At 35.4% G+C, this 26365-nt stretch overlaps 1 protein-coding gene across 2 annotated transcripts in view; it reads left to right on the top strand.

The window, feature by feature from the left end:
- USP3 (ubiquitin specific peptidase 3) overlaps positions 1-26365 on the top strand; it is a 92025-nt gene that overhangs the window by 15897 nt on the left and 49763 nt on the right. The window contains exons 1-3 of one of the 2 annotated variants that reach the window (XM_054565309.1): positions 12308-12364; positions 13512-13631; positions 16233-16364. In XM_054565309.1, coding sequence (XP_054421284.1) covers positions 16336-16364 — 29 coding nt within the window. In that variant the 5' untranslated portion in view covers positions 12308-12364; positions 13512-13631; positions 16233-16335. Of the gene's footprint in view, positions 1-12303; positions 12365-13511; positions 13632-16232; positions 16365-26365 lie in introns of those variants that run through there. The other variant, XM_054565308.1, reaches the window with a different exon arrangement.

The following is a 26365-nucleotide window of genomic DNA, read 5'->3' as shown; positions in this document are numbered from 1 at the left end:
ACTTTTTCTGGACACACCACACACACACACACACACACACACACACACACACGGTATGACAAAAGTATGTTTACAGTTCATATGGAAAAAATACAATATTTAATAAACAGTAATACCAGAATAAGCTGTTTTATGTATTCACAACTGTAAACATATTTTTGCCCCCAATATATGTGTACATGTATATATACATGTATACACACATATATACATGTATACACATATAAACATCTATCTCTTGTTCCTCACCAAATTTTCACCCAAATTTAGCAAGCATCGGTGAGCATTGACTGAATCAGTTATTTTTAGGATGGTTGCAAGATGTTGCGCCTCTAACTCATATTTCTTCTAAACATATTAGTTGATATCTATAAGGAAGAGTTTTCCTTTCTCCCCTTGTTTATTTACTCATTAATTTTGTTAGTATGGACTCAGATTTTTATTTTATTCTGTGATATTTCCTTATTGTTTATTTTGAGGTTCAAATTATCGTAGATTTGGCTAGTGGGGAACCCCTAGAGCCATAATTTTGATATGTCCCTATTGTTCTTTGAGCTCCTTCTTATTTTCTGGCACAGCAAGATGCTCCAGGCTCACCTTGTATTCAGCCTTCCCTAGCCTTTCTTGCAATCAGCCATTTCTGCAAGCAGCTCTCATTCCTTTTAGTTGGGAATAATGCATATAAACTAAGATCTCTTGGTGGATAAGAGCTAAGAAATATAAATAGACGTCTATATTTCTGTCTGTGTGTATAAAACCAATAGTTTATATTGATGCTTATAATTCCAGTTCAACCCACAGATCTAGTCTTGCCCCTTTCCTTATTTGTAACGCCCTTCTCCAACACTGAGAACCTGGTTCCTATTAGCCCCAACATATGTACTCATTTGCTCAATGCCATAATCAGAGAAAGCAGTTCCAGAGCTGCTAACCCATAGCATTGCAAAGAAAACCCCTTATAGCAAGAGTTTACTATTTCTTTACAGATCTGTTTGTGAGTGTGTTTACTGATAATATATAAAGTATATAAAGTATTATGTTCAAAGTTATTTGGGTTAGTTTCCCTCCTTCTTTTAACACACTTAACATTATTTGACATACAGTTGAGTTCATTTGTGTTTGATTCCCATTTTAGATTTTTTCACCTCATCCTTGCTGATTTTAATTTACATTTTGAGTATGTAAAACATTAGAATGGTTCCAAAAGTTAAAACTATATAAAGAAGTGTTACTACCCTACCTTCCACTCATTCCCACCCATCCCTTGTAGACAACCAATTATTCTGATTTATCCTTCTTGCATTTTTCTTTGTAAAAAGAATAGCAGATTAAGAGCCTCTTACTTTCTTTCACAAAAGGTAGCAAACTAAGTATACTCTTTTAGACTTTGCTCCTTTCATTTAGTAGTATATTTTGGGTAGCACTCTGTGTTTGTAGACATTTTCCTTATTATTATTTTTAATAGTTTCATAGTATTCCTATTTAGGGATGTGTCACAGTGAATTCAGCCATTCTCTTGTGTCTGGGCATTTAGGTTGTATCCAATATATTATAGTTGTAAATAATGATACAACTAATACCCTTGTATAAATACATTTTTGTATTTTGGGTGTCTTCAGGGAAGATGAAAAGTTTTAACTTTCTAATTGTGTGAGCAGTAATATGTAAGTGATTTTTATAAGAATACTTCAAGATATTTGCCTGCTCCTGTCTTCCCATTTACTATGATCTTAAAAATATATTCAAGGCCTTTGAAGTGAAATACTTTATTGTAATTACCTTTCTGTCTGGGAAACACTGAAATCAGAGGCCTGGAAGTGGCCATGGAAACATTTTCAGTCAGTAGTAGCTAATCACATGCTCTGGATCCAGGTTCATTTTAAGCAGTCAGCTGTTGCTTGTACATATTCATCAGTGCTGTTTTACCACCTGTGTACTCAGATCCATCTATTTGTGGTCTTTTAATTTAATTCATTTTTGGTTACTTCATGTCATACTGTTGACTGGCTGTCCCCCTGGGATTATAGAATGTCAGTAGAACAGACAGTTATATGTAGGATAGAAATGAAGATTTGGGTATCTATCTTCTCTGATAGGTCTCAGAGCATTAGGGAGTATTGTAAACTGTAGGTCCTCAGAGGAAAGTCATCTTAGATTCCCAGATAATGCTGCTGGCCCGTTCAGGAGGTTGGTGATTTCCAGTCTTTTGTTCCAATAATCGGGCATTGGAGTAGAAGGGGGACTCCCTCCTGTATTGCTAGATAACCATGTAAAAGATTGGAGCGTGGCTTCCCATCAGAGGGGCCCTGAATGGGTTACATATGGATTGAGATAATGATCCCTCAGCCTAAGGGTGGTTAGAGCCTTCCAGCAGATCACTTCTAGCCCCGAGAAGCCTCTTCAGTTAACGTGCATATGCTGTACAGATGTTATTTTCTGTGCATGTCCTGACATGGAGGAGGTTGAGAAAGTAGGCTAGAGCATAGTCTCAGAATTAGTCTCTAAGGACATTGCCCCCTTAAAGAGGAGCAGGTAATAAGGTGGAGAAAGAAGTGAATTATTTAGAGTAGAAGTTTAAACTTTAAAAATAAGCAGATCACCACATTTTAAGTCTAGTATGATTTGAAATCATTCCCTGTTTACTTCTTTGCTAAAACAAAAGTTAGAAATTAAGAAATATTTTTAAATGATTTGGCTTATAATCCCATTGTATTAGATACTGGAATACCTAAATTTTATTTAGATTGATTAGATTGGTTGAATCATGATTTAATCTCTGTTCTGAGTTTGGTATATTTCAGTATGGCTTGCCACTTAAAATGCTTCTGTACTTAAATGTATCTAAACTTCCTTGTCTGTCTCTCAGAATGTGTTTCTAAAATGCATTTGCTCCCTAAGGTATGTATTTTACATAGCACGTATAAAATTTAATTATTCTGATATTAAGGTGGTTATGGTAGTTACATCAATTTTGAAATAAGCTAATTAAAATTGAGTATTTTTTCTCATTCTCTTGATGTTGTAAATATACTTTAATTTTAGGTCAGATACAGAAGTTTCTGAGGGATTTTTGCTGACTTTAATGTGGCTTTTATATTTGGAATTTTTCTGTGATAAGGAATTACCAGCTGTAATTTCTTTTAATTAGTATAAACTATGGGGAAAATTCTGAAATTTAGTAGTCATTATATATGTGGACAATTTATTACCTGTGTTGTATATAATAGCAGGCACCAGAATTAAACTCTGATAGCCAGCATTTGATTCTTTAAAATATATTTTCATGGGAAAGGCACTGACAACCACTGGGTGCTTTCTATTTGTTAGGCCCTTTGCTGTGCACTTTATATTGTTTGTCTCATGAAATCCTTACCATAACCAGGTGAGTAGAGGTGTTATTTGTCCTACTTTACAGATGACGAAATAGGCTCTGGAACAACTCCCTTTGGTCATAAAATGAAAGAATGTGAAAGCTAGAATGCAAACTAAGACTGTTTGTTCTGAAGCTCATGCTTGCTACATTATATTACATGCCCTCTAACTTTTTTTTTTTTAATCTTCACTGGAGGACACACTTTTATTGATTTTAGGGTGGGCAGGGGTGGGAAGAGGGAAAGAGTAGGGGAGAAAGAGAGAGTGATGCAGGAGAAAAACATTTGATTGGTTGCCTCCCGTACACCCCGCAACACATCCTATGTACACATGCCCTGACTGGGGATTGAACCTGCAGCCTTTTGGTGTACGGATAACACTCTAGCCAACTGAGCCACCTGGCCAGGGCAGTTTGGTACATTTTTGTGTTAAAGAAGGAAGGAGTTCTTTTGGCAGGGTTAGAGGTGAAAGGCAAGAGATCAAGGCCACTGCCTAGTTCAATCAAAATGATGTGGTGCAGAGTTATGGTCACTGTGCCCCTTGCCTACCTCCTCCTTCTGGGCCTCTGTGCAACAATTTGCTGAGAACTTTTAAGAGAAAAGTGTATTTCCTCAGAAATCTTGCGATTCTGGTTAGGACGTGGACTCTTGATGCCAGCCTCAAAGGCCTGGCTGCCATCAGGCATTACTGGGTGTGATGGGAATCAAGTTAGGTTGGCTGAGGAATATGTCAGAACTCTAAGGGTAAAATCAGAATTGGAAACAGAGATAGAGTAAGATGTTCTCAACTTTTTATTCAGAGTCAGTTTTTCAAATCCAACCTTCAGTAATATCTGGGGTTTCCCAGAATGAGTCTTAAAGAACATAATCCAGAGAGGCAGAAGGAATGAAAGATAAGGCTTTATAGAGAAAAGGAATTCCTGATAGTGCCAGTGACACCTTCTTAAAGATTTTATCCAGAATTTGGGGTTGCTACCGGACTAGTGTTTTTGAGATTTTGAAGGTCATTTTTACAATGTAGGGCAACATTAAGAGTGATGTTTGTGCTAAAAAAATAAACCACTGGGTTATCTTATGGTAGTGATGGCACATCTGGATTTGACTTACTGAAATACCGATGAGCTAGAAAAAGAACCAGTCCAAAGAATGATTGCAGCTTAGTTGATGATAGACTGCTATGTCTTTACAGTTACTACCTCTGTCACAGAGGGGATAGTTATAGTCTCTAAACAGTTTTGATTCTTATGGGGTGGAACCTCTTGAAGATTCCCATTCTCACTTCTAAACAGCAGTGTCAATCATTCCAGTGAGTTTGATAGGGGTGAGTCATTAATGGTGAATCACTGATATCCCATCTTCTACAGGTGGTGTTCTGGTTATCTGTTGCTGCATAACTAACTATCCTACATCCTAGTGGCTTAAAACAACAATTTTATTTTGCATATGATTTTCTGGGTCAGGAATTCAGGAAGAGTTTAGCTGGTGCTGCATCAGCTGGAGTGCCTGGAACTGGAGCATCCTCTTCCAAAATGACTTCTTAATTCACATGTCTGAGCCTCTGTGCTCCATGGTCTCTGTCTCTGTCTCTCTCCCTTTTCTAGTCTCTTCCATCCTCACAAATGGTGTCATCTTCTCTAAGGTCTCTCCCCGGGGTTTGGGCTTCTCACAATATGTTGGCCTCAGAGTGATTAGACTACTTACATGGTGGCTGGCTTCCAAGCAATAGCAAGAGGAAGCTGTAAGTTTCTTTCTTTCTTTTTTTTTTTAAGTATCTTTAATTTTTTTTTTCTTTTTCCGAGAGAGGGAGAGAAACAGTGATGTGTGGTTGCCTCTTGCGTGCCCCCCACTGGGCACATGCCCCTGCATACCCTGCCTGGGAATCGAGCCGGTGACCCTTTGGTTCACAGGCTGGCACTCAATCCACTGAGCCACACCAGCCAAGGTGGAAGCTGTCATTTTCTTAAAATCTAGATCTGCAAATTGATGTGGAGTCACTTCTGCCATTCACTTGGTCAGGGCAGTTACAGAGCTTGCCCAGATACCGGGAATGAGGACACAGACTTGCCTCTCAATGAGAAGAATGTCAAAGAACTTGTGGCCATCTTTAATTTATCAGAGGGCCATTAAACAGAGAGAGAATGGTTATGGGAAATACTGAACTGTGACTTTACCAGAAAACAATTTACTTATCTAATGATTCGGGAGACTTGATTGCTAGTCTTGAATAAGAATGGGACTGAGGAAAGAGGGAGCTGCTAGAGGAGGAAAGCAGAAAAGATTGTCATTGGGGCAAAGAGGAAAGGCAACCGAGTTAAGCTTTGCTTCATAATTGCTTTCCTTGCCTTAGCTGTGAATTCTTGGTTCCATGATCTTGGCCTAGAGTCCACAACTCCACTTCCAGCCCCTTTGAATTTGGTGCTCATGCTTGGTCTCCTCCTCTTACATTATTTACATCTCTACTTAGTCTCCCAAGCTCTGGATTGGATCATCCTTTGGCCCCGGGCACCTTCTCTTGCTTTTAAAGAGAAATCTCCTATTCCCCTGTTCCCTGGGAACCCAGTGCCCACTCTCAGCATTTGGTGGGTGGAGGGGAGCTGGGCAACAGACAGTGATTTTGGCTGCACTCAGGGAGTTTTGGCACCTTTGGAAGTTGCTTAAGGTAGCTGGATTTCTTCTTTTCCGGACTACATTATGGCCCTGTTCCCGCTGTCTTTTTGTGACTTCACCAACTTCTTCCACCAGTCATTTTAGAGGATTCACATTGAAGATAGGAGAGAGACTTTGAAACTTTTAAGGGTCAAAGAACACTTATGGTATAAAGAAGATTATATGCCTTGCTCTTAAACATCTAAAAATATATCAGTTGGAGAGTATATAGGTTTGTTGTGGAATATATTTCCACTTACATGTACTGGGATATTTATAGAATTCTGGTCATACTGCCATATCATCCAATTTCAAGAAGAATAACACTTTTACACCTGATACTTTTATGGTATGTGTGTGAGTATATGTGTGTTTTGAATAACAGCTGCAAGAATTTTGTTTTCATTGATCAAATTTTTACAAACCCACAGAGTTGTAATCTTGGATTTTGGTTTAACTTAACCACTCATGCTTAATTTAAAATAAGCTCCTTCCATTAAGACAATGTTAATACCAGTATCTTTAAATTTAAGGCATTTAACATATATTTTTATTCTAAAAGAAGTAACGCTTCCTGAAAAAATTCAAAGTGTAGTTGAAAGTAGGGTCAAGTGCCTCTAAATTTTCCACCCCATTCCTTTTACATAAGTGTTCATAGTTACTATATACCCTCCCAGACTTTTAAAAACTTATATAAAGGTATATAATATATACACAGAAACAGAGAAAGGAATCTTTTTAAAACTAAAATGGCAGCCTTTTGCACTTACTGTTTTGCAGCAGTCCATGACTTCAAACACTGTAAGTTTGAATTCTAATTCCGTCACTAACTTAGCAAGTTAGATCACTTCTCTTTGCCTCATAAAAACACCAAGTAATAGTATGCACCTCACTGGATTATAGAGGATTAAATGAGGTAATATTCATAAAGTGGTTGCACTAGTACTTGGCACATAGTATGTACTAGGTAGGTACTAACTATAGCTAGATAGATAAAAATGAACATACTAAAAAGCTCATATTATGGATGCTTTCTTGTGGGTTGCTGATATTTTTTTTAGAGTGTGGCAGTTTAAAAATCCTGCATACTGTTATAGCAGCATGTTTGCCTGTGATGGTTTTGAACAGTGATTCCACACATTTCCCACCTCCACTTTGCAGTGAGTTGCTGTTTACTGATGGGCGATGTGATGGGAATGTTTTTGCCTCTCAGGAGTGGTGGGAGGCAGGGGGAAAAAAAAGCTGAAAGCCATCAGTTTTGAAAATTATAGTACATTAGGGGGAAAGTGGAGTTGGAAGAATTTTATCTAAAGGGGAAGATGACATGATTGTTTCATCTAATTTTTGCCTTATGTTCTTGGAATAATTTTATAATTAGAAGAGACATGCTTATCACCTAGTCTTCATTTTACAGTGAAGAAATAGATCCATAAGAGTAGTGATGTTCTCAGTTCTATAGCTAGTAATGGAAAAGCCAGGACTAGAATCCTGGTCATTGGAGCCTCATCTTTTGAATTCTTCAGAAGATAAAGGGCCTCTCACCCAGTTGCAGCAACTATTGAATAATGGATATACTATAAATGGCTTGCCTGTTAGTGCTGTGTGCTTGAACTGTTTTGCATGTAGAGATAGTAACTATGTTATATCGTAAGTATCAGTGCATGATGTTTTATAAAAAATTTTTAGACTTCCAGGAGAATTGTTGATAGGCTTTGAATATCAAATGTGCTCTATATTTTTAAGTTCTATGTAGTAAATGCAGGGATATTGAAGATAAGTGGTTATGTGGAAAGAATGTTATATTTGGTGTGGATGCCATTTTGTCTTATGAATTCCTTGTCTCCTGAATACAGCCTGAAAACACTCCTGTGTAAGTAGGCCCCTTTAAGCACAGAACCCCTTAGTTTTCTGCCCTAATCTCTTGATAAAGGAGACTACGGTTCCCTTTCCCAGGTTTAGTAGGGAGGAAAACCACTTTGATCTTTAGATCACTTGGATGCCTTCCCTTTGCCTCTATGCCCCACCAAATTCTCACATCCTGGTTCCCAGGAGGGTTAAAGTTTTGGGAGTGTTTTAAGAGGAAGACCTGAGTGTGAGCAGGTTGTAGAGTCCTGGGCTCCTCCACCCCCCTCCCCTGCCCAGCATGTGTTAACAGCTTCTACCTTGAGAATTGCCCTAGCCGTGGGAGAGGATCAAGATTCTCCACTTCCTCTCCTTCCAACTTGCAGAGCTTGTGGCTGAGGTGAGAACTGGGCCAGAGGAAGGTTCTGCAGCCACAGCAAAGGGAGAACAGTGGAGTGAGCCTAGTTAGTCCCTACCTTCAGACTGAGGTGTCCAGAGATTGAGAGAAGAACGCTGAATTTGGGGTTGGAAGAATCTAAGCACATGACAGAGATTGCTTGGGGACAGAATAACTTTAAATTTTATACTCTGAGTGAAAGAGGATAAGACTGCATTTATGAGATCCAATGACCCTGCTGTGTTCAAGTGTAATAGGTGAGAAATATGCTGCATGACTTCCTTGCCTTGACATGATCTTGAAAGGGTAATTATGTATAATAAAAAGAGCCCTTATAAATTCTCATACTTACCTTTTTGAACTTCTATGACTTTACATCCGTATTACTTATTCTCTCAAGTACTAGCATTTAAGATTTAAAAAACTAAAAAAAGCACTTCATTTGATATTTTTAAAAAAAAAGATTTTACTTGTTTATTTGTTTGTTTATTTATTTATTTTAGAGAGGGGAAGAGAGGGAGAAAGAGAGGGAGAGAAACATCAATGTGCAGTTGCATTTCGCGCGCACCCTGCTGGGGGCCTGGCCTGCAACCCAGGCAAGTGCCCTACGCTGGGAATCGAACTGGCGCTCCTTTGGTTCACAAGCTGGCGCTCAGTCCACTGAGCTTTATCAACTAGGGCCAGTTTAATATTTTTTATGTTGTGCTGAGTATAGTATATTGACAGCTAAAAATATTTTAGTGACTGTAATTGTACAATATATATAAAAAAATTCAGTTATATTATGGCCTATTTAGAGTTTTATAGAAGAGCCTGGAAGCCTCTACTACTGTTCCCATGGGAAATGGGTTCATTCTACAGACAAACTTTTGAACTTATCTGTCTATAAATTGAGACTACCTTCTAAAATGTTCCCCATTCAGGTGATGAAAATAAATGACTTTAATATTATTTGTATGTTTTATTCATACCTGTTCTATTCATAATAATTAAAAATTAGTTTAATTAGAGCCAATATTTTTCATTCTACTTTATGGTTGTCTTGGGTACATTAAAGGTTCTTAATTTGGATAAGGTTTGTATAGACAGAGTGAATATTCCCCAAAGCAATGCAGTAAATGGCTCTAGAATGCCTCACCATGTCTCTATTAGTAGATTCCTGGCCTTCAAATATTTTTCTAGTGTAAGAATATTAAGTCCTCAGACAGTACTGTCTTTTAAATAGCCAAGACCAACTGTCCTATCATACACTGTGTTCACTCTTTCATTGTAAATATTTATGATAGGAGAAATTGGGTACCTTGATTCAGAATGTGATGTCTTTTCTGAGATTTATTAAAAGGTACAGTTACTTATTTCCAATGTTTTTGAAAGTCAGTATTCTCTTTTATTGTCTTTCCCCATCCTTGTTTTAAATACCTATCTATTTATTTTATTGAGCTGCGATTCACATAACATAAAGTTAACCTTTTAAAAGTGAACAATTCAGTGACTCTTCATTAAATCTACAACCACCACCTCTATCTAGTTTAAAAATGTTTTCATCACCCCAAAATAAACACCATACTGATTAAGCAGTAACTTCCCATTCCTTCCTCCTTTCAGCCTTAGGTTATCTTGAAATTGAGAAACCTAACAATTAAAAAACTTTATGAGGTAATTTAGATAGTATAAGGCTAGATTTAGAATACACTGTTCTAAATTCAACATGAAGAAATGCATTCAAAATACTGATAGCGGAACAATTAGATTATAAAATTTTATGTATTATATGTATATTTACAACAGTGGGGGCAGGGAAGGAACACTCAGTAGGAAACACAATAAAGTAATAGTGACTTTGCTGTAGATTTTTATCCTTCATTTAAAATAAGAAAAAAATCTTTCATAGTTTAAAAGAAAAGTCTAGATAGTTAATAATGTGGACCTGAATTTAGTATTATAACAATTATTTCAGGATAATACTAAACTTCAGCAGTTTTTCCCTGACTGAGTTAGTGTTTCTAACTATTTACTAAGGAAGGAAAAAAACATTTGCTGTAGGAACAAAACTATAATATCTGTAGTTTTTCAATTCTCCAAATTATATCTGAGACCATGAATACATTTCATGTAGGCTGTTTTCTAATTTATTTTTCTTTTAAAAGTATATTTTTTAGGACTTACTTTCCAAACTATAAAAACATCATCTTCTTGTCGATATAAAGCAAATACCACAGGGGTGTACAAGTGAAAAGCCAGCAGTCTCCCCTCAGTCTTCTCATGTACCTGCCTACAGTAACTGTTAGTGGTTTGGCAGATAGTCTTCTTAGCCTTTCTGTCATATAGTTTACATAAATATATAACAAAATTGGACCCCACTGAGTCCAAAACTCAAGTGCCTTTAGGATGGCCCTGGCAATTAATGTAAATGTGCAAATGGCCCTTGGCTAACTGGAAGGGGATTTTACTACTCAATGCTTTCATATTCAAAAATAGTTAGAGCCCTGTGCTGCCCAGGTAGACCGAGTCCCTCGGTCAGTATATCACTGTGCTCTTTTATTCTTCCTTGCGCACTCCACCCTTCCCAGACAAATATGGAATGACCGTATGTCATATATTTATGTCATTCATTATTAGGGAAATAGTAGGATGGTAAAGCTGATTCCAAGAGCATTTGAGAAATTGAGTGTATGTAGACACTGAAGAAAGAACATTGAAATAAATTGCTAAGCTAGATAAAAAATTGGTTAATGTCTTACAAGGTAGTAAAACCTTTTGATTCTGCTGGGCAGAAATGATATCTACCAAATAAAAATCTACAAATTTACCTTGACTTGAGTCCTAATCAATAGTAAACAGCAGGACAAACAATGGTACTATAATGAAAAATCTTTGGGAGAACGTATTAAAAATGTTTCATTATACATTCAGAGGGTTTACAGTTCTTGATTCACCTTATTCTCAGTTTTGGTTTATTTTTCTTAACAATGAGAAAGGCTTGTTATGACATATGTTAAGGCAAGAGTAAGAAAGCAGGGACCAGATTTTGGAAGAGCTTGGCATCTTAAACTAAGAAATTTAAACTTTCTTTCAACAGATGTTCATTGAGCACATATTATGTGCCAGACAGTGGATATACCGTAACATGAGTTAGGCCCCTAGGGGGCAAACTAGTGGTTCTCAAGGGGTGATCATCTGGAAGCTGCTTTTCTCAAAATACATGTTCTTTGTCCTTTTTTCCCCCACCCCAAAGTAGATATCTCTGCCTCAGTAGAACATACGTGTTTTGAAAAAGCTTTCCAGGTGATTTTTATGTCTCTTCCCTCCCTTTTGAAAATCATTGTTATGTTTATTGGGATTTTAAAAATATTGAATAATTAAACAGCCAGCAAAATTGTAATTAATGTTGAATTACTTATAATTAACATTAAAGAGGTATGAAAAAGTATTCATACCCCTTTTTGTCCACTCCACCCCGTTATACTTAAAACTAAAAAAATAAGTGTTGTGACTACACTCTCAGCAAGAATTAAATGCAGTTGTCATATTTAGAATTACATTTTATGCAACTGAGGCATTGATTTGGGGAGAATTGGGCTTAGTGTCTCTAATTTGTATCCCTAGGTTATGCCTCTCACTGAATAAACTGAGAGTTGTCATTTATAACAGTATATGATCTGCATGGCAAAAATGTGTGATTAAATATTAGACTTAAAAGTGCTTTTAATGAGAAAATAGACTCCACTTGTCAGAGACTGGTGAAAAGAATAAATAATAAAGGAAAAAAGTGAATATGTGTTTAACTTGTAATTAAACTATTTGAGTTGAGTCAACAATTAAAAGGAGCAGCTGTTGTGTGTGTGCATTTAAATTCTTTTCAGTGTAACTTTAATTAGGCAGCCATTTTGTGTAAATGCACTCACAAAGCAGGGATTTGTGCTTTCAGTCCACCTAAGCTGCCATGGAATTTATAACTTAATCATAGGATATGGTAATACACATTAGAGGAGAAATTGGGAATTAACCTGATACAATTGCTATATTTTATATTTTTCTTTTTATTAGTGTGCCGGTCCAACAAAAGCCCCTGGGTCTGTTTGACTTGTTCGAGTGTCCACTGTGGAAGGTAGGTGACATACTTATTCACTTCTCTATTTGCATTTTTCAGTTTGCCTTTACGGTTTCTGTGAAGAGTGTATTGATTTGAATGATTTATCACCACTGCTTAATCATAGTGTGTCACTGTAGGGCTTACCCGTTCCCACAGAATCTGTTTTTTTTTTTTTTTTTTTCAGTAGGACAACTAAGGAAAATCTAGAGGGGAAAACCCTTTGTACTGATATTTGGAAGAGTTCATTTGATGATCAAGATAATGTAAATCTAGTAGTATTTGATTGAAATGATACAACAGGGGGACTTTGAAACATTTAAATAAAAGTTTACCTTAAGGTTGTTCTTTTAAACCTTTTATTAGGGTAAATTTAAGCATACACAGGAGTCGAGAGATAGTATAATTGAACCCCATATTTTCATCACCCAGCTTCAACAATAGTCAGTACATGGCCAGTCTTGTTTTACCTACTACCTACTCCATCTCCACCTTATTTGACTTTTGATTCAAATCCCAAGTATTACATCATTCTTCTGAAGACAAAACACTAAAATATTTACAGGTAAAGGAATTCCTTTGAAAATGCTCTCACTGTGAAGTTCATAATTAATTGTTAAGATGTACCAAATGTTTCACTGTTCTATTAAGACATTTTTGCTTTCCAGGAACTTAACTCCCCATCCCTACCCCAAACCCAGTTCAAGCCTGAGCATTTCCTCTCAGTTCTTGGCTTCAAAACTGTTACTAAAATACTTTAGTAACTCTTTTCTTTTGACACAAACTCAAATAAATATCAGCCTATGTGTTCATTTAGCTTGACAGTAACAAATTTATATCTATTGCTCTTTTAGTTTAGAAAATCCACTTTGAATTTGTTTCAAAGTTAATAGCTTAGCAGCAGGGGTTGGGAAATCATACTAAGTCATGGCAAGCTGAAATCTGTATCATATTTATTAAGACTGCTTCTCCATTGTTACTTTCAAACCCTCATTGCATTGAAGAGAGCATCTTTGTTCAGTTAACTTGATTTTTCACAATTTGAACTCTGGAACTGAGGGTTTTTGGTGTTTTTTTTTTTCCATGTACACTTAAGAGTACCTTTGGAAATTGTTAACTGCATTATCTTTCTTAATTTTGGCTGTTGTGGTTTTGAAATCTCTAGGATTTGGGAAACCTGAAAATACTTTATACAGATAACATTTTTTTTTTAAAAAAAGAAGAAAAGTAGAAGCACTTAAATTCTGCACTTGAAGAGACAGATTCCTCTCCTAGATTTTGAGAGGTGAGAATTATAATGCAATAAAATATTTATAGTTCTGTTGTCCAGTTGTCTCATAGTGCTCTACAGTCTAAATCTTGAAGGTCATATGCCAACAAAAAGACCTCATGGATTCAAAAATTGGAGAGATTAGTGTTCTTAATAACAAGCAATAAACAATTCTCTAACCAGGTTTTGGAAAAATAAATGGAAATTTTTCTAGACTATGCAGGTAGTCTGTTTCTAATTGCAAACAATCTTAAATTTAGACATTTGACATAGTTTCAGAAAAAAATATAACTAAGTAGATTAAACAGCTGAGAGTAGCCTGCCTTTGGATCGTCATTTTACATAGCTGATTGGTTAATTTTCTTTTCTTATTTAATCCTGGGTGTTGATTGCCAAGGATTCTGATTTTAAAGTAATTTTAGACTACTTGTCTGTAGGGAAATCTTAAGTTGAATATTCTTTCAACTAGGAAACAGTTTACTAGTAGGATATTCTATTGGTCTTCATAATACCACCCCATTTGTTTATAAAATGTTTGTGACTGTTGTTAGAAATGTGTGACATATTATCAACACTTTTCCTTTTTAGACCAAATTGTCTCGTTAAAACACAAAACTAGAAGAGGGAAATATTTATTTTTATGTTAGCCACTTTTATACAAAATTGTTAACTTCCGACTGATGAATTTGAGTATTAGCCAAAATATTGCTAATCCTAATATTAGCAGTAATACTCTTATTTTATCACTGACATTTACAGTAACCACTTAAAAATCTAGTATATTTGGAGACTATAGTGTAGTGGCTAAATTAACTTTGTGTACTACATACAGATAGTCAGTTTTCAATGACTTGAAAGTAATAGTGCCTTTATTGTTGTTCAGTGTTGCTTTTTCTTTGATCCCAAAGATACACCTCATTATAAATATTACTCTTCCTTTTCATTGCACAGAATAAATGTATATTAAGAAAAGGAAATTGAGTTGGTTAGTTATTAAACCTATATTATACCATGGAGTTTACCTTTTTAATTAAATATTGAGTGTTTCTTGACCTATGCAGTGTGTCATGTCAGAGTATGTGATTAATATGACCACTTTCTAAACCATTGTTGCTGCATGGATTCTGAGTAAAAGTGGTTAAGCATATAAAGTAAAATACAAATAAAATAATCGCTAATATTCATTTATTCATGTGCAGAATAACATGTACTCTGAGTCATGGATTATTTAATCACCTAACAGTTTATGAGTACTATTATCTCCATTATATGATGAGAAACATAAGTATAAAGAGGTTAAGTGACTGACCCAAGCTCACATGGCCAGCATGTGACAAAGCCTACTTTTGAACCCAGTCTAGTTTTTGAGTTTATACTCTCAACCATTATTTAATTTTAAAATTCATTTTATATCGTTCACTTTTGTGGACAGAGGACCTATGTACACACAATTGTTGGTTATGTTTTACTTCAGTGAAAAAATGGAAAAACAATGTGATAAAATTCTGAATTGAAGTTAGTAGTACTTCTGTCACTTACAGCTTTGTGGGGTAGAGAGGCTGGGCTTGACCTTGGTCCCCACTGCTTACCACAAGGTAAGTGTTGCTCCTGGTACAATTAAGGTGCTTCATGACAGAAATGTCACCTTAACACTCAGCATATTTATTTTGGTACTATTTAACCAATATTTGTTCTGTTTAAGGCTTTGAACTAGGCATTGCCTAATATGAATTGGCTGCCTTTTAGGACCTGAGGGATTTTGTTTTATAAGGGTCTTCACAGTCATGGTTAGTTACAACATTGTACAGTATGTAGGTAAAAGTGTAGAGGAATTTGGGTGCATACTATGTGCATATGAACACTTATTTTAAAATGTTTCATTCAGTTTCCTGTAATACAATGATTTATTAAACCTGAACTAGAAAGCATTACAAAATTTTTATGACTATAGTCATCCTTTGATTATCTTGTCCATGTAGAGATATATCAGTTTATGTAAGCTTAAGATGATTGGGGGTTTTTTAGATGGTTTCTAAACAAATGTGTTTCCATATGAGTGGAGCTGATTATTCAGGTGTTTGAATGAAAGATCTGAAGTCATATTGATGAGAAAGAGATGGAAAATTATCCTGTTTCCATATCTGACTTTCTCTTATACTAAGCAGACACCCAAGCAGAGCCTATGGCACTTTGGGAAGTGATTGAGTAATGTAGGTTACAAAGCTCATCTTTAATAATAACCTGAGTTAGGGGGTTAGCAGTCTGAGAAAAAGCTCTTAAAGAATAGCTATAGCAAAAGCCTTAGTAAAGGAGTTGATAAATGATAATATCAATAATACTGAAACTGGTTTGCATAGGTAATTCCTTTCCTTGCCTGACCTTAGTCTTGTATATAATGTAATTAAAAGCTGACTGTCATACTTGATTGTAGAAAAAGTAGCATATTTTAAATACTCAGCTTAATAAATCACTAAATGATTGAATGTTCTTATAAGGAGGAATTCTTTCTCATTTTGATTTGTTTACCATCTAATTTTACAATATCATCATCTCCTACTACTTTAATTTCCAAAGCAATATTTAGATTAAAATAAATTTTCTTTTGTTTTTTGTAAGGTATGTGAATGGCCATGCAAAAAAACATTATGAAGATGCACAAGTACCCTTAACCAACCATAAGAAATCTGAAAAACAAGATAAAGCTCAGCATACAGTGTGTATGGATTGTAGTAGCTACAGTACATACTGGTAAGTATTAATATTTTCCTGGAAATGATATTCCTTACTATGAGTGTACAAGTGTTTTCTAATTTTCCTTGCTCCCCTCCCCCACCAATCTCTAAGCCAGTTGCTATTGCCAATTACCTCCTTTTAGTTCTGTTAGGGTTCACAGGGGATGGAGCCATCAGGAATGCCTGTCCTATTCATTCAGATTTTACATTCAATTGTTCCTTTCAACTTCTAGATCTCCTTTTCTTTCCCTCCTCCAATTACTTGTCCATCTCAGTAAGCTTCAGGAAAATGAAAAGTATCTATTTCTTCATTGTTGTTCATTATAATTCCTTTTTTTCTTGTTTTTAATGGAAGAATATAACAAAAACCTGTTTCTACTGTACAAGTTAACATTTTGTCACATAATCTTAAAAATTTAACTTCTTTGTTTAAAAAATTCTGTTACAGTCTCCCCTTTCCCAGCACAGTTTCATTCTCATACTCCTTTGTAAATAAATGTCAGAAATTTTGTGAGTGGCTCTTTTTTAAAATATCACATCCTTTAGGAGGAGATTGGAGGCCCCATTCTCTCTTCATAATATAATATGTTCCATATAAATAACAGTGAAGTCAAATATCTACTTTTACTACTATTTAGATCTAGGTTATTTAGGTTACAGTGATGTTTAACAATCCATATCCATTTGATATGCTCAGAAAGTTGGTGTATTTTGCAGTTTTAGCTTTGGTATGAAACAAGTTTCTTTTCTTGACTGGTAAATTATGATGAATAATTCTGTACTTGTTTTAATCAATTTATTCAATTCGAAAGGTTTTTGACATTGAAGGGATAAAATGCCATTTAAAGGATTTCTTTGGAGGGTTTCTTTGTTTGCTTTTGCTATATAGCCCTTACCTGTCACGTAAAGACTGTACTAGGCAGGAATGGGGATTTAGGGTTCAAATACCATGTTTGATTCATACTTTCTACCGAAGTTGTGTGCCCATCCTTTCTACATTATCTTTAATTGATAATTGTGTTGTAGAAAGGTGTCCATCAAAAAGAAGAAAAAAAGGTCTGTTGGCTCCCTAAGTTTTTTAAATTTTGATAGGTTTAACATTAAATTGTAGTTTTTGAATAAAACATCTTATGGTGTAGTCATTCAGATCATTAACATATCGCTGGTCCTTTGTGTGGAATATGTCCAGACCTGGAAGAGAGCGAAGCTAGAGGTAGATGAAAATGAAAACCTTCCTAAGATTTTCACCAAGGGCTAGTGCTCAGTTTATTGTTATTGGCTTTTGTAAAACACTCCTTTCCACAAAGGTAAGCATTAGCCAAGCTGTTTTCATTAGTTTCCTTCCTTTCCCTCAGGAAATTTACATGGAAGAATGATGTAGCTGCCTAATTGCCAGAATCATGTGTTTCTTTAAGGTTGTAAGACAGCAGAAAATAAGATCATCCTTGGGGTATCTCACATTCATTGTTGTAGGTCATGTCAGCTTCCCTGTACCAGATGTTAAGATATTTATTTAGTTAGCAATGTGCATCAAAGCTTAATGGAGAAGTTTAGAAATATGTTAAATCTCTGTGTCTGGTGGGTTTTCTTGCTTTTGGTAAGATTATAAGGAAATAATAATCTGAGAAAATTTTAAGAATTATTTTAGAATTATGTTAATAGAGTGGAGTTATGATGCTAGGTCTCTTTAAAAATACAGGTTATATACTTAGTGTCTTTATATATTGCATTTGGGGGGAATACCTTCCTATTTATTAAATAGAATTTGCATTTAATTTGTCTTATATGGGGATAGTGTGCTAAAGTACATGTCATTTTATGGCTGAATTGGAATTAAATGGCGGATCTTGAACCCTGGGGAATATACACCATGGCGGAGGCTTCTTGGCCACTTGCCAGTCTTTTGTGTGAAGTTATACAGAGCTGCAAGTGTGTGGACACCCAGAGCTTCTGAAATGCAGGAAGGGAGCTGCAGCTGGTCACATTACCGCCTCATTTGTGGGTTTTAGAACAAAATGCCAGGGATTCACCCTATAGCATTATACTGGCGGCCTAAAAGGACTCTGTGATAGCTGTAAACTGATGAAGCTGTAGTTTAAATGAACATTTTCCCCACACCTGACTGTGACTAGGAAACAAACAAGAAAGAATTCTTTTTTTCTGTATGGGGGGGTGTGTATGTGCATGTTACTGTTCAGCCCATATCAGTAATTTCACTTCTGTTTGTGAGTTTTCTTTGTGCATAAATTTCTTATGGTTAGACTGAATGATTTGCTTTAGAGGTAAAATATTGGTGTGTTAGGCTTAGCCTATTTGATTATTAATTATTACACTGGTAGTCACAGTATTTCAACTTTAGCTAATGTTAAATAAACCTTTTCTGTCTGCTCTGTGCTCTAAAGAAGTGAAACATGCTCTGAGACTTACAGTTTCTCTGTTCTTTTCTTTCTAAGAATCCCTGCCCTGTCCTATCTACACATGTCCTTTATGAAGTTATTACTAAGCTAACCAACTCCCCCCTCCCAACCCCCCTACCCCAGCTCCAAATGTAGCTGGATGTATCTCTCCTAAACTCATAGTTCTTGGGATATGTGTAATTTCCTGCTGCATGTTAGATATTTGTAAATGTCCTTGGGGCTACAGGAACCATATATCATATCTTTGTATCTTCCACAGCACTCAGCATCTAGTACAGAATAGGCAATATATGTTAGAAAGATTGAATTTTGTTAATTATCTCCCCAAAATGAGCAAGGTTATACCAAATCGGTAATATTATGCCCTCTGATTATCTTGGGCCACAAAACATTTTTCCCAAAGAAAACCTAAATTAGGCACTTGTGAGTTATTTCATTTACCTCCCAAGAGGGAGACCCTTGCAGAGCAGCTCCCTTTATTTCTGATATAAACAGGGCATCTGGAAGAAGCACATGTTAACCAAATGGAACAACATAAAATTTCAAAAAAGGGAAAGAAACACCAAAATAAATAATTTTGATTTGACATAAACCCACTCCTTTAGGAGGTAAGTCATTTACTGAGCTGGAGGTAAATGAAGCTTTCAGTAACAGTAAATATCTTACCAAGATTTTCACACAAGGGCTAGTATTCAATTCTATTGTTTAAATACTATTTTCTTTCCTCCCACTCTAACTTCTCTCCTTTAGCCAATACGAATGGAATTGTATGTGATATACATTATTGTATCAAACAGAAACAGATTAAAATTAGGAACTTTTATTTGATATCTTATGTAGATAGACATTCTGAGTTAATAGATTTAAAATACTGAACAAATAATTTTTGACATCTGACATAGTCTTGTCAGCTTTGATCTTTAACAATAGCTGAATTTCTGAGAATGCGAAAGTGTGAAAGGAATATTAAAACTAAGTTACTAGAATTTTTCGTTCCTGGCAAGATAATGTTTTAAAGAACTGCAAACAAAGAAATATTATGAAATGTGAATCAATTCATTTGTCTAGAAAAAAGACTTGTATTTCACATTTTGAACACCTATAACAGTAGCAGTTTTAATCAAAATTAATAAAAATAAAGCTCTTACTAGCAGGCTTAAATTGATACTAAATCATTTTCAAAGGCAGTTGTGATTAAAAATAAAAAGGGAAAATTTTTTGTTCACTATCTTTATAAACTATTTGGAAACAAATTTTCAGTGGTATACAGATTAGAGAACAGGAAGAGTTTTATTTAAAAACAGTATTTTGAAGTGTAAAAAGAAACCTTTTAACAGAAGTGGTCTGAAAACATAAAAGCTGGTACTTGTTTGCTTTTAACAAAGGCTATGGGAACTATCTGCAGGTATTCTTCTGATTTTCTAAAATTGGCTTATTTGATGGCAATACATCAGAATTTTAATAAAGGAGAATTTAAAAATAAGCTTATTTTCTAAAAGAATTCTTTTGAATTTTAACTTTTCTTGGCTTGAAAAAGATGAAGTTACTGGAATGTCAGCTCGGTTTTTTCCCCCATATCTATATCTGTTATTTATAATAAAACTAGAGGTCAAATTTCCCTCTAGAACAAAATACTATGCCAGGGAATGAAAAAGAATTTAAAACTTAATGATGGGTCTGTCATTGTTCCTTTATGTAGGTACTTTTTGCATAAAAGTTTTTTTGTTGTTGTTGTTTTAGTATTATACATTACTTACTGTACAAAGATTGCTTTGTAGCTAGTAGATTAAAGGACTTTTTTTTCTTTCTTGTATAAAAAATCAGGTTCATTTGTATGATGATTGCTTCTTGTTTGAGAGGGGTGAAAAAAGGTTTGATTTAGTATTTTCTTAGTTCTTTAAGAATGTGATGTGGACCTTTATGACTTGGGTAGTTTCAATAACACTGCAAACAGGAATGGGGAAAAAAATATCTTAGAATTTTAAAGCCGAGAAAGAGAAAGAGATTTTTCTGTTTTGGGTGTGACATATGTGCCATACAATATGCTAGTAATTCAGCAATTAAAAGTGGCTGGGGACTGAGGAATTTAATGTTCTATTTTTAAAAAATTAATATAAGTTAAATTGCCGTATGTGGCTGGTAGCTATTATGTTGGACAGTACAGTCTCAAACTATTAAAATTTAACATTGAGTATATTAATATGAAACTTTTAAAACCTAAGACAGAAATCAGATAGAAACTCCAAAGAGAAAATATGTCAATTTCACTAATTAAAAATAGTTGCAAATAATTATAACTTAAAGAAAATCTAACCCAGTGAGATGTATCAAAAAATTATATAATTACTGTTAATTATACCTGAAGTCTGCTAACATATTCATTACTAAAGGAAACCTCAGATTATTGTACTATTAGAAGCAAAAATACATTTATAAATAAAGCATTTGATTTTAAAAAACTTAACAGAATAAAAGGAAACTATTAAAATGCAGTAGTTATCCCCCCAAATGAAAGCAAACATACACTAATTGATGAAATACTAAAGACATCTTTATTTAGATCAGAAACAAGATGAACATTTCCTATCATCAATTACATGATTGTCACTGTAATTAAAATCTGTTTTGGCAGTTCTAGCTGTTGAAATAAGACAGTAAGTAAATGAAATAATTGGCAGCAATGTTGGAAAAAAATTATTTGTTTTCAAATTATAAAAATAGGATGCTAAGAAAACTCAGGGTGGGGGCAGTTAGTAAAAAACAACTAGAATTGATAAATTTTGAATTGGTGATATATGATAAGCATACAAAAACTTACAGCTTTCTCTTCATTAGCAGTCATCAGTCAGAACTGGAAATGACCAAACAAACAAACATTCAATACAATGAAAACAATTATAAACTGTACCTAGGAGCAAATGTATTAAAGATACAAAGCAAAGATATAAATCCTTTGTGAAGAAAACTTGGTATTACAAGCAGTCTTCCCCACACCCCAAATTTTTACCTTCAAAACTCTTAATTGAGCAGTCTGATTTACATAATCCTCAAATATAATGTGAATATCCAAAAAAATTAAAATAGTTGGTATGTTTTATTCAGTAAACAAATACTCATTGAGGACCTTCTATGTGCTAGAGACCTAGTTTTTAGTGCAGTGGTCTCTAAAATAATGCACTCGAAGGTATGGGAAGAAAGTATCAGAACTTCATTAAAACTTATGTTAAAAAAAAAAAAAAAGACTTTAGCCTTGGCCAGGTGGCTCAGTTGGTTGGAGGGTCATCTCATGCACAAAAAGATTGCAGGTTTTATCTCCAGTCAAGGCATATACCTACGTTGTGGGTTTGATCCCTGGTCAGGGCACATGTAGGAGGCAACCAATTGCTATTTCTCTCTCACATTGATGTTTCTCTCTCTCTCTTCCCCCCAACCCCTTCCTTTCTCTCTAAAAGTCAATAAACATATCCTCAGGTGAGGATTTTAAAAAAAGCTTTAGCAAATACTTAATATACTTGTACCAATGGCCTGTAGATTAGATGATTGTGTGTCACAAAATCACGTTAGTGTCCTGAATCAGTTTCATGTATAGTGTCCTCATCCTTACTCACTTTCAGTGTTTTGCAGGATATTGCAGTTTTTGTCAGCCTAGTTCTATAAATTCACTTAATTTTATTAAATCAACCCTTCTTAAATGGATGCACATTAAAATTTTTTTTAATCCTGTAAGATATTAATAATACTAATGATGCAAATGATGGTGAATAAGAAAAAGGCAAGCTGACAGATTTTCCTATACCGATCCTCAAAACATGATAAAGTAAAAATATTGACTAATAAAAACACAGGCTAATTAGATGTAAGAAGTTGGACAAAAAGTTTAAAGGACTACATGAAATATGAATTATATTCATTATCATTAATGTCAAGCCTCATCCTATGTGTATATTGTATTTTAGATATTAGTTTAGTATGATAGTATGAAGATACCATGAATAGCAACACATTTTAAAATATTTTACTTCAGCCCTGGCTGGCGTGGCTCAGTGAACCAAAGGGTCATGGTTCGATTCCCAGTCAGGGCACATGCCTGAATAGTGGGCCAGGTGCATGAGAGGCAACCACACATTGATGTTTCTCTCCCTCTCTCTCCCTTCCCCTCTGTCTGAAAATAAATAAAATCTTTTTAAAAAAATAAATAAAATATTTTACTTCAACTCTTGCTCAACTTTTAAAACTTTTATTTTTATACTGTACACATTTAGATTTACTTGTATGTATAACTTATCAATATAAACCTGTATAAATATATTGGGGATGGCAGATGCTCAGTTTTGTATTGTATTTTTTAAAGTATTTTATTGATAATGCTATTACAGTTGTCCCATATTTTTCTCCCCCTTATTCCCCTCTGCCCTGCACCCTCCCTCCCACCAGCATTCCCCTCTTCTTAGTTCATGTCCATGGATCGTACATATACATTTTTTGGCTTCTCCTTTTCCTATACGATTCTTAACCTCCCTCTATCTATTTTGTACCTACTACTTATGCTTCTTATTCCCTGTACAGTTTCCCCCATTCTTCCCCCTCCCCCTCCTGTCTGATCTCCATTTCAGTGATTCTGTTCCTTTTCTAGTTGTTTGCTTAGTTTGTTTATGTTTTTGGGTTTTTTTAGGTTCAGTTGTTGATAGTTGTGAGTTTGTTGTCATTTTACTGTTCAAAGTTTTTTATCTTTTCTTAGAAAGGTCCCTTTAACAGTTCATATAACAAGGGCTTGGTGATGATGAACTCCTTTAACCTTACCTTATCTGGGAAGCACTTTGTGTGCCCTTCAATTCTAAATGATAGCTTTGTTGGATAGAGTAATCTTGGATGTAGGTCCTTGCCTTTCCTGATTTTGAATACTTCTTGCTGGCCCCTTCTTGCCTGTAAGGTTTCTTTTGAAAAATCAGCTGATAGTCTTATGGGAACTCCTTTGTTGGTAACTGTCTCCTTTTCTCTTGCTGCTTTTAAGATTCTTTCCTTATCTTTAATATTTAGTAATGTAATTATGATGTGCCTTGGTGTGTGCTTCCTTGGGTCCAACTTCTTTGGGACTCTCTGAGCTTCCTGGATCTCCTGGAAGTCTATTTCCTTCACCAGATTGGGGGAGTTCTCCTTCATTAGTTTTTCAAGTAAGTTTTCAATTTCTTGCTCTTCCTCTTCTCCTTCTGGCATCCCTATGATTCAAATGTTGGAACGTTTAAAGTTGTCCCAGAGATTCCTAAGCCTCTCCTCATTTTTTTGAATTTTTGTTTCTTCATTCTGTTCTGCTTGAATGTTTATCTCTTCCTTCTGCTCCAAATTGTTGATGTGAGTCCTGGTTTCCTTCCCTTTACTGTTGGTTCCCTGTATTTTTCTTTATTTCACCTTTCATAGCCTTCACTTTTCCCTCCATTTTGTGACCATACTCAACCAATTCAGTGAGCATCCAGATTACCAGTGTTTTGAACTGTGCATCTGATAGGTTGGCTATCTGTTCATCACTCAGTGCTGTTTTTGGAGTTTTGATGTATTCTTTCATTTGGGCCATATTTCTTTGTCTCAGCATCTTGTTATGTTATAAGGGGTGGAGCCTTAGGTATCTGTCAGGGCGGGGCAACCCAGGTCGCTGTGTTGTGACTCTGTGCATGGGGGAGGGGTCAGAGAGGGAATAATGCCACTTGCTCAGCTCCCAGCTGGCTTTCAGTCACTTCCCCCGCTACCCACTAGCAAATTGGGCCCTTCTGATGCTAATTCCTGGGTAGCTGGGTTTGTGTATGTTCTAGGATCCTGTGGGTCTCTCCAACAAATTCTCCAGTGAGGCTGGGAGTTTCTCCTGCTGCCAGATACCCCACAGGTTTTTACAGCCAGAGGTTTTGAGGCTTTCTTTTCTTGCGCTGGAACCCTGGATTGCGCAGTCTGTCGCACTCCCCAGCTTTTCTTCCTGGTTTATCTGCACAGAAGTGTGGGACCGCCTGGTCCTCCAGCCTCTGCCTTGCTGTGTGACCTCTCCACCCCGGCTGCCTGTCTCAGCCCCTCCTACCAGTCTGGATGAATGTTTCTTTTTTAACTCCTTGGTTGTCCGTCTTCCATACAGTTTGATTTTCTGGCACTTCTGGTTATTTTTTGTTTTTAAATTTGTTGTCCTTCTTTTGATTGTGTGGGAAGCAAAATGGTTCTACCTATGCTTCCATCTTTGCTGAAAGTCTCCTGTCGTTTGTTTTTTAACTTGAATAGGAGCTTGAAGAAAATCATTAAATTTCTTCTTCACAAACTAGTGTTTTCGATTTTAGCATTAGAAGAGATATATGTAGTGGGGTGCAAAAATAGGAAACAAGTGTGTCTAAATTTATAATTTTTTATTTTTATTTTTTCATCCTCACCGGAGGACATTTTTTAATTTTTAATTGCTTTTTTTAGAGAGCGTGGGGTAGGAATGGGGGGAGACGCACGCACACGTGCATGTGCATGCACACAGACACATTGATTGGTTGACTGGGGATGGAACCCACAACCTGAGTATATGCCCTGACCACACTGCCAGGGCTAAAATTAGAATTTTTAAAAGGAAGTAACCCCATATTAAATTTTAGGACAAAAAAATAATTGAACCATGCTCTGTGTTTTCACTTTTGGAGAATGAGGAAAGAAAGTACCGATGGGGATGACCAAGTGATGAATATTTTTGCCATTAAACAAATGAATAGTGCTACGTGGAAAATATTGAGGAAAGGTAAGGAAAAGGAAGTTGGTGGTATATGAGATAAAAGCTTAAATCTAAATGTAAAGCAGGTAGCACTGAAGTGAAAGGAAAAATTGGGAGGAAAAAGTGGGAGGATATAGGTAAGGGTCTCATTGTGGGTACCATCAGATTCTGTAGCTTTAACTCACCTACAGATTATCTATAGATTTGAACGTGACTGCATAAGGGAGGTGGGGAGAGGATGATATCACACTGAAGGAAATAACCAAAGTATAGAATTAAATATTAGTTGAAATGGAGAAAACACGATAGGTTTGGGGCAGATTATGGAAAGCAAAATAGAAAGGATTAGACTTGATTAGATAATAGAAGTTAGAAACAAATCAAAATCTAAAAATGTACCGATAAGAAGTCAGTGTAATAGGAATTGGGTAATTTCATTATTTATTAAAGTAAGCAGAATTTGAAATAACAAGCTATAATTTTATCCTTTTCTTTAAACCTCACTAATTATATTATAGTATAAATAACTTGTGTTTCTTATAAAAATTTGCCGAAGTTGGTGAACCAAGTTCTGGCCTGATCCCACAGTCTAACACACGGAACCATTCTCACTGCTGCCAACATAACAAATTACTTCTATTTATCTATGTATCCATCCATCCACCTACCTTTCTCTTCCTCTTCCTCTCCCTCTCCCAGTACGAGTAAGTAAAATTAACTATATCTTCTTTTAACTGCAGTATACATATAAAACCATATTCTACATTTAGTTTATTAATTGTAGGCTTAAAATAATTTAAAAATACTTTAAGATTGTATTTGGTTCAACAAATTTGGATTTGAGACTAATCTTTACATAGCCAAGATGATAGTGTA

Source organism: Pteronotus mesoamericanus, unplaced genomic scaffold (assembly GCF_021234165.1).
Source record: "Pteronotus mesoamericanus isolate MK-2021 breed Mesoamerican mustached bat unplaced genomic scaffold, CSHL_Meso_final contig_164, whole genome shotgun sequence".
NCBI classification, from domain to species: domain Eukaryota; kingdom Metazoa; phylum Chordata; class Mammalia; order Chiroptera; family Mormoopidae; genus Pteronotus; species Pteronotus mesoamericanus.
Note: the sequence above shows the minus strand (reverse complement) of the source record. Positions and strands in the feature narration are given on the sequence as shown.